At 38.6% G+C, this 11,878-nt stretch overlaps 1 protein-coding gene across 3 annotated transcripts in view; it reads left to right on the forward strand.

The window, feature by feature from the left end:
- Gabrb3 (gamma-aminobutyric acid type A receptor subunit beta3) overlaps positions 1–11,401 on the forward strand; it is a 389,323-nt gene extending 377,922 nt beyond the window's left edge. For all 3 annotated transcript variants that reach the window (XM_034495967.3, XM_034495984.2, XM_034495976.2), the window contains one exon: positions 7,015–11,401. In XM_034495967.3, coding sequence (XP_034351858.1) covers positions 7,015–7,353 — 339 coding nt within the window. In that variant the 3' untranslated portion in view covers positions 7,354–11,401. The remainder of the gene's footprint in view (positions 1–7,014) is intronic.
- The last annotated feature ends 477 nt before the right edge of the window (positions 11,402–11,878 follow it).

Consider the following 11,878-nt stretch of genomic DNA (forward strand, 5'->3'; position numbering starts at 1 on the left):
TTTGAATACAAAATTAAAGAAAAAACTTGAATGTGTAACATTCACAAATAAAGTTATCAGAATGTAGAAAGAATGTAAATTAGATGCAGAGGAAATATTAGTTGACTCCCGAGTGTATTTTAGATCTTGTTTCTCTTTTTTGAACAGTTTCAGTGAGGCCTTTACATATTAGTATTTTTCAAAATATATGATTATTCTTAAGTTCTTAGATTTAAAAGCACCATACAAACATCAAGTATGCTCTTATCATTAATCATTAAAAAGTATTCCTCCCTCACTTAAGAATTTAGAGAATATTTTTAAGTAGAGACTTCCTAAAACCTTTGTATAAAGAGATGTAGGATAAATATGAGAAACAAGAGCCACACACCTCATACCAGACAGAACAGGCTCGGCATGAGGGATGGGGGTGTGACAGTCATTGAAACAGTCTCACTTTATTTCTCAGTGATGACACTGGGCTCTGGTTATCAGTGTCATGAGCCATATCCCTGTTTTCTCTAACATGGAAACTATCTGCTTACTGCAGTGAACCTGCTTCTTATAGTTTTTTTTTCTGAGAAAGCTGCCTGTCCCATGGGATATGTCATAGGAAGACAGCATCCGGGAGGCATTGCAGGCAATCAGCTGCCAATAACTACTGGAAAACTGTAAGACCCAGGGTTTTACTGACCCCTGCTGAAAAACCACAAGAAGATTTCTCTTATACTTAGTAGTTACACAATATTGGAGCTTAGCGAGTGACGTGCTAATGCTCAGAATGTTTCTATTTTTTTTTCAGTTTATCCTCTTGGTATAGTGTAAATCTCTAAACCTTAATTCACCTATATATATTTCCTGTTTTTACGAGATTTCCTCTATACCTAAGGGCAAGCCTTTGGTCATAGAGTACACTTTACATTTGCAAATATTGTAATATCTGAAGAGTTGACCAGTTGGCATGAATTATTTTTTTTTTTTGAGACAGGGTTTCTCTGTGTAATCCTGGCTGTCCTGGAACTCACTCTGTAGAACAGGCTGGCCTCGAACTCAGAAATCCGCCTGCTTCTGCCTCCCAAGTGCTGGGATTAAAGGCGTGCGCCACCACCGCCCGGCTTGGCATGAAATTTTAATGTCATGATACGATACACCCATAATTGTGTGTGTTTGTGTTTGCTTGTTTTGCTAGCAACTGATCATATACCTAAAATGTGCTAGACAGAGACATATTCTTGTAAACAAATCAGATTCACAGATTCAATATCATCCTTACTAAGAAGGAAGATCTCATGCCACCTACAAATTGCAAATCCTGTCTTGTTCTTTTAAAACTAGAAATGTTAACTAGAATGTGGAAAGTGAGTAAAGAATGGGATAGCCACTGGGTACCAATCTAGTGACAAAGTCTAGAGAAGAGAAACTCTTATGTGATCTTTTCTGCGTGAGATGATTTTAATTTTGGATAGCTGCACCTGTCTAGGTTCAGACCAGAAGGAAAACCTACATTGAAAACATTGGTTCTCATTATAGTTGGTATAAGCTGGACTCTTCAAAATAATAAGAATTCATGAAACAATTTAAAAATAACAAGCCACCTGTCATTCTGTAAAAAGCATTTCAGCCTGAGATATCCTTCAGTCACTTACTTCTATTTTGAGACCTATATTCTTGAGGTCACTGTCTCTTTTAGAAACACTGATTTTAAATTTTTCTAAAAGTTAATAAAATTTAATACCTTTAAGCCTTTTGGACCAAAAAGCAAGTAATTTTCTGCACATTAGTTCATGTTTAAATGAGACCCCTGTAATAGTAAATTCATAAGTGAAACAGCCAGGCTATTTTAAACTAAGATTGTAATTCAATGCATGTTTGTATTCTTTTGCGTTACCAGAATAAGTATTATTTGTAATAGAGTTTCCATTACAGAACTTCAACCTTTCTGAAATAGAGTTCTATAAAATTATATTGCTTCTTGAGCCCTGTCTCAGAAGAGACTTGAGACAGCTACAGGCTTTTCATCACCATTCAGAGGAACCAAGAGAAGTCGACCAACTGGTTAAGTTTTATTCTTTTATTTGTAAGCTGCCACCAAAGTTCCTAAGAAAGAATAGCCTCCCTCAGACTAAGCTTTTCACCAAAGTTCGAAGAAACAGATTCCTGCTATCATTAGATAATTTCCCAGACACACAACTGTGTCCATAAAGAACTAGCAAAGACAGGATGCTGGCTGACAGATCTGTCCCTATATGTCAGAACATCAATCTTATTTTTTATTTCTTCTTTAGTCTACATATATTCTGAATTGCTACATATGCCATCTTTGTTTTTCCTTTATTTTGTTAGCTTACCTCATGACTTATATCTTCCCTGTCTTCAACACCCAAGTCAAGTGTTCCTCTCCAAAGTCTTCTTTATTTGGTGTTCTCATCTTGCTTTAGTCAAAACTACTGTTTTTGTTGGTTCTCTCAATTTCCAGCCCATTCTCTGTTCATGCAATGGCAGGGCACCTAAGTTATTTTGTCTATCAGGCGGCTCCTACTAAAATACACAGAGCCTGACTCTATTGTGGCAGTTGCTCATGTCAGGTGGCATTTATCACTGGAAATCTGCTCCTGGTAGAACCTACCCTGCCACATAATTTTTCATTTGAGTTCCATAGATTTTGATTAAAAAAAAACAAAAAGGAACTTTTCATATCATGTTTTTGATAACTAGGAATATGTTTTAAAATTCTTTTATAAAAGATTGTATTTGTTGGTTGTTGGAAGTTGCCACCTATTAGACTGCTTGAGAGAAGACATCCCTGCATTCCTCTTCATGGTTCATAGCTTAGTCTGTGAATGACCCTGGTGGGAAGTAGGGGTGTACTCACAGTTTCCATGAATGACCCCAAGTGATGCAGACCCTTGTGTATGTTCCCAGTGAAGCACTGGGATGGACCACAAGTCCTTCAATCTCTCTGTTTTTCTTTTTAAAAATAGCATAGGCTATAAGGAAATATTTTGTATAGCTACTAATGTCTGTCTTTTCTATCTTGGAGGGAAATTTTTAAACTTCTGGGATGGTAACTCTGTAATGGATGTCTTATTATTATGGAAAAGAGTAACTTCTACATTAGTACTTTAAAAAGTCAGTGTCTCTCTCTTTAGGGTGTTCTCTGGCTCAATTTCAGGAACAAAGAAGTTTTTAAAATGTCAGCTTACCATGAAGGTAGATCTGTTTAAAATGTTGAACATAGAAAAAGAATCAAATTATACATTTAGTGTGGGTGTCACTTCATTTAAATACATTGTGAGTGAGTGTACCATCTCCATGATGTAAAGCCAGGTAAGGTACTGGGTAGAATGATGCCAATTCACTGCAATCAAATGAAGTAATGACATAAACTAAATGGCAGAATCACCTGTCTGAGTCCCTTCCCAGCTGCTTTACAAGTCAAGGTACCTTGTGAGCCACTGGCTTTCATCCCTGACCTGCTCATCACTTAATGCCATAAAGCACTGTGGGCTGTGTCAGGGAGAGAGGTCAGTACCAGTGAGACAGGCTCTGAACTGACCACTTGCTTTTAACTGCATCCAAGGATCAGCTCAGCCATCTATTTATAGACTCCTTCCTGCCCATCCAGAGGTAGTCCAAGGTGCCCCTTCTTAGGTAGAGTTGGTGTGGCCAAGTTTCTTCCATAGCTGAACCTTTTCCTGCTGCACTGCAATGGAGATAAGGGGCACAGCCCTTTACTCTTCCCTTCTGTTTCAGCCATGCCATGTCATCTGTGGCTTCGACTATCGCTTCCTGCTGAAAATATTAACAACTACTACTAACCACTAACAACTCAGCCTGAAAAGTTTCTGGAAGACAGTCTTCCCGGTTCTGAAGACAGACAAACAGCTTTTATCATTGAAAGGCACTTATTGTCGATCATTCCAGGGGAAAGAAGAAAGAAAAATAAGAACATAGAGAGAAAATACAAAGTCCTACCCAACCCTCACTTTCTCATTCCCTGTAAGATTAAGATATAACTCTCAGTTACTAAGTCAAGCCGGGGTCAGAAGGAGGAACTATCTCTCTCCTCTGTTAGTTACAAATTCGAAAGCAAAAGGCAATCTTAGTGACTCATACTTGTCATTCAAGCACACAGGAGGCTGAGGTAAGAAAGAGGTCTGCCATGAGTTCTAATCCATTCTAGAGTGAGTTGTTAGTTAGCCTAGGCTAGACTGGGAGTCTGCTTCAGAAAACAGATGACAAAACAAACATAAAATAGAATGGGTAAAATACAGAACTTCTGCTGCTACCGGCACACTTGACACCCAGAGAACAAAAGCAGGAAGAGGACATCAGTCTTACCTTCAGTGTCTCTTTTCTGACTCCTGTTGGGCATGAAAATCTATATGATGGACTCTTTTGTCACATCTCAGATTCAGCTTTTATTCTTGATCCCTTTGTCACGTATTTTACAGTATTTTTTCTACTTACAGATTACTTTTTAGGTTGTATTCTAAAAGCATGGGGTTGGGGTTTCTTAGCATGAAAAACAGAAAACCGTACTTAGCCCAGGCTCTCATCTACTTTCACATTCATGACTAAGTGTTCTCTATTATTATCATTATATAGTGGAAAGATGACCATGACAGAGAAAAAGCAGCACAAACTCCACCCACCAACAGGCATAGTATGGATGAGAAACTAGCTAGATTTATTATCTTGAAGACTTGGGTTTATTCAGCTAGGTTAACTTACATGGAATGCTTTTTGTTGGGTCTTTGATGTGTTTCATACTGTGGCCTTAAAATTATCTTTTTTTTTTTTTTGCCTGTGATCTTTTATATAGTAGGCAAATGCACATCTTAAATTTTTCCTCATCCTATAGGTTTTTTTGAGGGTTGCTATGGCAAATTAAAACAAATTTAACACAGTAAAATAGTGCTCAATTTTAACAGATATCTTTTAGGTCAAAAGTACTAGGAGAGTAGACGTAGGATGTGGCTGCCTTTATCATACAGACTAAAACTAAAGTTGCTCTGAGACAGCACTGCTTAATCAGGTGGCTGGACAAGGTGCCTTGTGTTATAGCTTGTGTTGTGTGGCTTGGCTCTCATCTGGGATCAGTCTTTGCTCCTGTGAACTGTCTTATTCCCTCTTAATGAACCTGTTCCTACAGATCTTCCTACCAGAGGAGAGTTGACCCTTTAGGCTGGGTATTTGCTGACTTCTGCTTCCAGCTAGAAATGTTCTCTACTATGCTTAAGAAAGAATATAAGATGATATTATACCCACCCAATAAGTTAAAATGAACTATTTTGAGAGCTGTACCCTTAATCACATCTACAAAGTCTCCTCGTAACAAGCTCACAAGCTGTGGCACATGAGAAGTGACCAATACTAGCACATAGTTAACTTACCTTGAGAGATATTCTCAAACAGGACTGTGATCAACTCACTGGCAAGAGCCTGAGTGACCTCTACTGTTTGCGGCCCTTCCTGAGCCTGGCCACTTTGCAGTTGGACATTTTAATCTGCTCAGTGTTTCACATGAACCCCTATCTTTTCTTGCATAAGGGTCACAAATCCTCCCTGCCTACATTACTACCTTCACATTCAGCCTAACGCCTTTAATGAGAGAAAGGAATATCTATTTATAAGCTAGAAAGACTCAAATTAACATATCAATAAGTCATTGTATAAAACAACTAATGGCCCATGGAAAAATCCATCAGCTAACAATTTAGTGCTAAAATGAGTAGGCTGGACAGGGAGAAAGAACAGGAAAAAAAAAAAAAGATACAGCCTTCCAGGGAAAAGGATAGACACAGATGGGATTATGGAGAGCTCAGAGAACCAGGCCATAGTAACTACAGTATGATCCCAGGAGCAACTCTACCAGGGACCCAAGCCCAGGTTCCCCAAGTTACATGGTCCCTTAGCTACAGGAAGGCTGCTGAAAAATACTGTGGCAAACCAATAAACACATAGATCAGTGGCATTGTGGTAGAAGGTCTGCAGCTATATTTAACAAAGAATAAAACTGTGTTATTGTTAAGCTGACTTCGCTGTGGAAAGAGACTTGCTACTTTAAATGTAGCTTTTACAAAAGAAGATTTCTGCTAGGGCTACATTAAGCAGAGACCCACATCTGGATCTACCCCAGCAGTCGCCATGAGCACCATCATGATTGCCCTTGTGCTTCCCCCACAATAATCTGGCAATTTAAATCATCAGAGAAAGGGCTAGAAGGCTGGGATGTGCTGAGGAGCAGAGAGCATACTTAGCAGAAGTTGGCCCTGGGTCCAATGCAAACATTCAAAATAGAACACGCTAACTTACTAAGGAAACTCCTGTGTCTACTTGAAACCATAGCTGGTAGTCAATGTTACATGTACTCTGCCAGTCCTATTAGTTCATGCCTAAGGTAAAATTTAAGATATCAGTAGGAGCAGTAAGAAATTAACAGCAGGCATGGTAACAAAATGGAGGAATAATAGCGCACCCCAATGAATGTCATGTGCCTGAGGCCTTCTGTCGCAACAGTCTTTCATGTGTTATGCTCACCTCCATTTGTGGTTGAGATGACTCAAGCAGATGATTTAATACTCATGGGACTGGGAAGAGAGAATGAGGGACACAGGTATTGTGGCATTGCCAAATCTAGATGATACCTGTTGAAATACAGACAAGACAGAGAGTGCTATATCATTTCCATTTAATGCAAAATTATAAGCAGTCACTTACAGAGAAGTAAAATCCTGGAAGGAATTCACACTTCAGTTTTCCCTTTAGTAGGGATTCTATAATGTGGAATACCAATTCGGCAAGGCTCCCTTTCCTTTCTCTATAAGAACTTTTTGATAAAGGAACTACATTCTGAAAGCTGCAGTTAAATTTCTAAAGTAGTATTTTCCTATAAAGTAAGGCATGGAATTGACATACAGATTCTCATAAACTATGTTGCATGATTTTGTAACATCATTCTGTCCAGGTCTTGCATATTAAAATTTGATGGACATTCCAGATTCCTAAGAATGTACGATTTCTTCCCATTAGGTGGATGCTCACGGAAATATTCTATTAGCACCGATGGATGTTCACAATGATATGAATGAGGTTGCAGGCGTTGGTGACACCAGGAATTCAGCAATATCCTTTGACAACTCAGGAATCCAGTATAGGAAACAGAGCATGCCCAAGGAAGGGCATGGGCGGTACATGGGAGACAGAAGCATCCCGCACAAGAAGACCCAACTACGGAGGAGGTCTTCGCAGCTCAAAATCAAAATCCCTGATCTAACCGATGTGAATGCCATAGACAGATGGTCCCGGATCGTGTTTCCATTCACCTTTTCTCTCTTCAACTTAGTTTACTGGCTGTACTATGTTAACTGAGTGACTGTACTTGATTTTTCAAAGACTTTATTTAACACTGAGTGAAATATTACCCTGCCTGTCAAGTTTTTATACCAGTACACACACACACACACACACACACACACATACACACACACACACAATTGTATATATATGTGAACTTTCTCAGCATATATATAAAATACACGTGTATATGAGAATGTATGTGTATATGTTTATATACGCAGGTGAGAGTATCTGTGTATGTAAAACAAATACGCATACATACCATACATTTTGCAACTATGGACAATTTAACACAGGATGCATATTAAAGAAAGTCATAGCTTTTTTTTTCTTTTTTAATTGAAAGGGACAAGTATCTAAATATTATGCCTCAAGAATGAGGGCGCAAAACACAGTCATCCCAAAGTGTGTCTTTTATTATCATAAGTTAGATATTTTCACTTAAAAATCAAAAAGGAATTCTTAGTTAATCTTTGGGAACTCCCACAGCGCTAGTTGTACACCTCGTACCCTCTCAGTTTGCAACTGAGGCTTGTTGGCTTCTCTGTGGTGGGCTTGTTTCATCAGGTGTGTTTTTCTGTAGTGAGTTAGCATATGAAACGAGTTACTGGCAGTGCACTTACCTGATTCTTACTGGTAGGTAGCTCCTACGCTCATGTCTGAATGTTCATCTTTAAAAACTCACTGGGAGTAAACAGTGTCCTGTTTTAAGTACTCCACCGTCCCGTACATGTGGGAGATTTCTGTTAACATTAAAGTGGGTCCAGCTTAACTGTCTTGTGGGAACTCAGTGGCACATTTTGATAATGACATTCAATCACCAGAAATGTGCTCCACATCTCATCCAGATTTCTAGGTCTGCTATTTAACTGAAAGCATAGACGTCTCAGGTTCTTTGTTACTCTAAGGTAAAACCATCTAGAGTGGTTCCCCCCTTGCAGTTATGTTACCATTCTTATAACATTGTATGTTAATATAAATATATTTGCATAATATGCATACCTACGTATATTACCAAGATTTTGTTTCTTCTGCTTGCTATCATGGCAGCATGCGACGTCATATTTTTCATTCTGTGATGTAACTATTTTCTGTTATCTAGAAATTAGGATTGAATCTAAAATGTTTCTACTGTTCACTTTTGGAAACTTAGGAAACATCCTCACAGCCTTTCTTTCTGTACTGACATATCTCATAAGCACACCCAACTCCTCCTAGACTGACTAGGATTCTGCAGGAACACTTCAGTATACACCACAATCACATAATAACCCATGACCGTTCCTGAGGCAAGGAGGGCAACCTGACACAAATACAGTCTCTTTTGGTTCCTTCTGATCCACAGCCTCATCAGGATTTGGACTTTTTAAAGCTCGTAGAAACAAGACAAGGTGCACCGGTTTCATAGATGCAACCTTAACTTACTATTTAGATGAGCTCTTTCTAAAGAAAAACAAAGATGATATATTTTTTGTAAACTATTTCTATCACAGGCATCCATAAACCGACTGCAGTTGTGTAAACAGGTGTCACAGCGAAGCATTTGGAAGACAGGATAAAAAACAGAACATGCAGTAAAGAACTGCTAAATTAATAACCCCCAAATCCCACACATGCGGCACCTTCAAGTCTGGCACCATTATTTTCCACACAGGCAGGCAGCACGACCACCCTCCCCAGGATGTGTGTGGTGTGGACTGTCACCATAGACTGGCACTACTTGATTTTTTGGTGGCCATTGCAATCTCCAATATGTGAGAGTCTGACTGTTCAAAACCTAACATTAAATAAAAGCTAAATCCACAAAATCCATGTGAGGGACAGTTGCTGATTTTTTTTATACCCTTTGCCTCTCCCATTCTTATCTGCTAAGCCTTCTTTCAGTCCTGCTCCTTTGTTTTATTTTTCTATCTGGAGATGAGCCTGTGAATTTTGCCCTTTGGCTTTTCTCTGAAATTTTTCTTTTTCATGGGTAACAGTGGGAGGAGACAAAAAGTTAAACAGATTTTTAAAAAAATCTGTAAGTGGCCTTATCATTGTAACATGTTAAAAGAAAACCAATGTTTGCAAAGACCTTATCCCTTTCAATACTTCAGGTATCTCTCTCTGTATCCTATAACTCAAGATACAAGTGCCACATGTAGACAAGGAATTCCAAAATGCAAGCAGTGTGGCAGAAACAGTCAGTGACTGATAATTTATTATACTCAGAACTGTGACTTTTTTTCTGGTGAGCTTTTTTGATGCATAGTTGAGATACCCACATATCAAGCAGAGACCCCACAGGGCTCAGAAGAGCAACAGTGCACTCCCGGGGAATCTCTGGATATAAATTTGCATGGTGTAGTCATAATAGCTTTTGAGCTTTTTATATGCATTTGGCACCAAGACTGGGATCCACAACTTTATAGACCCTGCAATGAAGTTACCATAGTAGCTAGACTCTAAGTAGTATTTGTAACTACAAACATGCACACACACACACATACATACATACATACATACATACATACATACATACACACACATACACACACACATACACAAATACATACATGTATTCTGTAAAAAAAAAATTCTTTCTAAGATCCTTGGGTATGTGTTTGCTTTACTCCATTTCAGAAGAAAAGTATTTTTCTTCTAATAACTTATTTTATGGCTTCTCTATTTTTAAAGCTATGAGAAGTGTTGAGAAGAGAAATCTGGCTGTGCAAGCCGAAGAGTGGAGTCTGATCCCTATCTAGGAAAGTAATGTCTAGTTACTTTACAGCAGCCATTTGAGCCAGTAAGTGAGGATACAGAGGGATTCCACCAGGACCTTTGATGGGAGGTGGCTGTTACCCATGCCCAGAGCTCTTAAGAACAGAAAACTTTTAACTTCTCACCAATTTAGTAGACCATTAATTTTCTCAATAGTACTGTCTTTCCAAAACGAAATGCTTCGCAGAGGGCTCATGGTGTTGACGCCTTGATGACAGCCCTTTATTAAGTCATTTCCAGATATGTCTGTGACAACTCAATAGCCCTCCTTCATCAGTCCCAGCAGAGAAAAGACTCACCAGAGTGGAATTATCTTTAAAATGAAAGTCACTCCTGCTCACCAATCCCAGGACTGTTGAGGGGTTGGTCAATTCCATGACCCACTCACTGCCCCTGAGTCTCAGCTGAACTAAAAAATATATCATAATAATGTTCCCATTAGGCTTTAAGTGACATGTCCATCTGCAGTATTTTGTGTTTCGATGCCAATGTGGGGACATCTTCAATTGTTCCCATCAAAAGCAGTTCTCTTCTTTTGAAACATGGAGTTGACAATTTCACCAATGAGATGATCTCAGAGGGGACAGGCACATTGTAGCTGTAGGTATTTGAACCAGGTAAACACATTCTGAAAAGATGTGTTCATTGTTGAATCTCCTTGCTTAAAAGCTACTACAGTTCATATTTTAACCCTCCACCTAAAAATTATGAGTTCATACTTCTGGCCACTTTCTGTAAGCCAACTGAACCAATGGTAAAATATTTTGTTATATTTGGAATGAACTCTGGCTCTCATGTCAGTGTGAACTTTCCATCAGAGTAACATTGACTCTTTGGGCAAAGAACTGCCCTGGTGGAGTAAATTTCCCAGGACACTGGCGAGTGTGCCTTGGACTGATTACCTCTTCTACTGCATTGAAAGGTGCCATGTTTTCCTGAATGACTAAATCCCCTCACCTTGTAAGTGACCTCCCAGAGTGGCTCATGCACCATACCTCTCCTAGGGACGGCCCACAAACATGTCATTCGTGACTCATTTTTCTACTTCCCAAGTCAGTAGATGTGTTCAAGGTAAGTACAGGATTGTTCTCGTAGGAATAGGCAGTTGCTGTCCTGATTGATATCCCCATCGATTTCATTTCATTGTAAAGATAAACTTAAACCCGGTTTTGCTTAAGCACATTGATGTAATTTTTTGGTATTATTTGACATGAAAAAAAAAAAACAGCAAAATTGAGTGACAGATACAATATGAAACTTGTTGAATGAATTCAAATTTATTAAAAAAGGACTAACTGATAAATGTGAAGAGTGATTTTTTTTTTCTCTTCCTTGTCTATCTGTTGATGAATTCTGCCATTGTTGTAATCCAACCTTATCTGACTACACGTGTCTATTTAGGTTATGTAAATGGCAAATGAATTTGAAGCCCCAAGCTCACTGTTTCTGGTTTTTTGTTTTGTTTTTTTCTTTTTAAATCACAATTTATGTATTTTTTTTGTGAGTATCTAGGTTCAGTTCCTAATACTGGGGGAAAAGGGTCACAATTTAGCTTGAAAATTTAACTTCAAAGAACAACTAACCATACAGATGTAATCTGTGCTAGTGTTTTAGGGACTACACATTTTTATGTTAATAACTAGGGGACAATCTCCCACCTCTGGATAGCCATATTCCCTTGTTGTCTTTCTAGTATGAAAGTGAGATAATATCATGGAATGAACAAATGAACAAGCAAATGAATGAATGCATCCAGAGTATGGACATTTCCATTCAG

This window comes from Arvicanthis niloticus, chromosome 1 (genome assembly GCF_011762505.2).
Source record: "Arvicanthis niloticus isolate mArvNil1 chromosome 1, mArvNil1.pat.X, whole genome shotgun sequence".
Lineage (NCBI taxonomy): Eukaryota > Metazoa > Chordata > Mammalia > Rodentia > Muridae > Arvicanthis > Arvicanthis niloticus.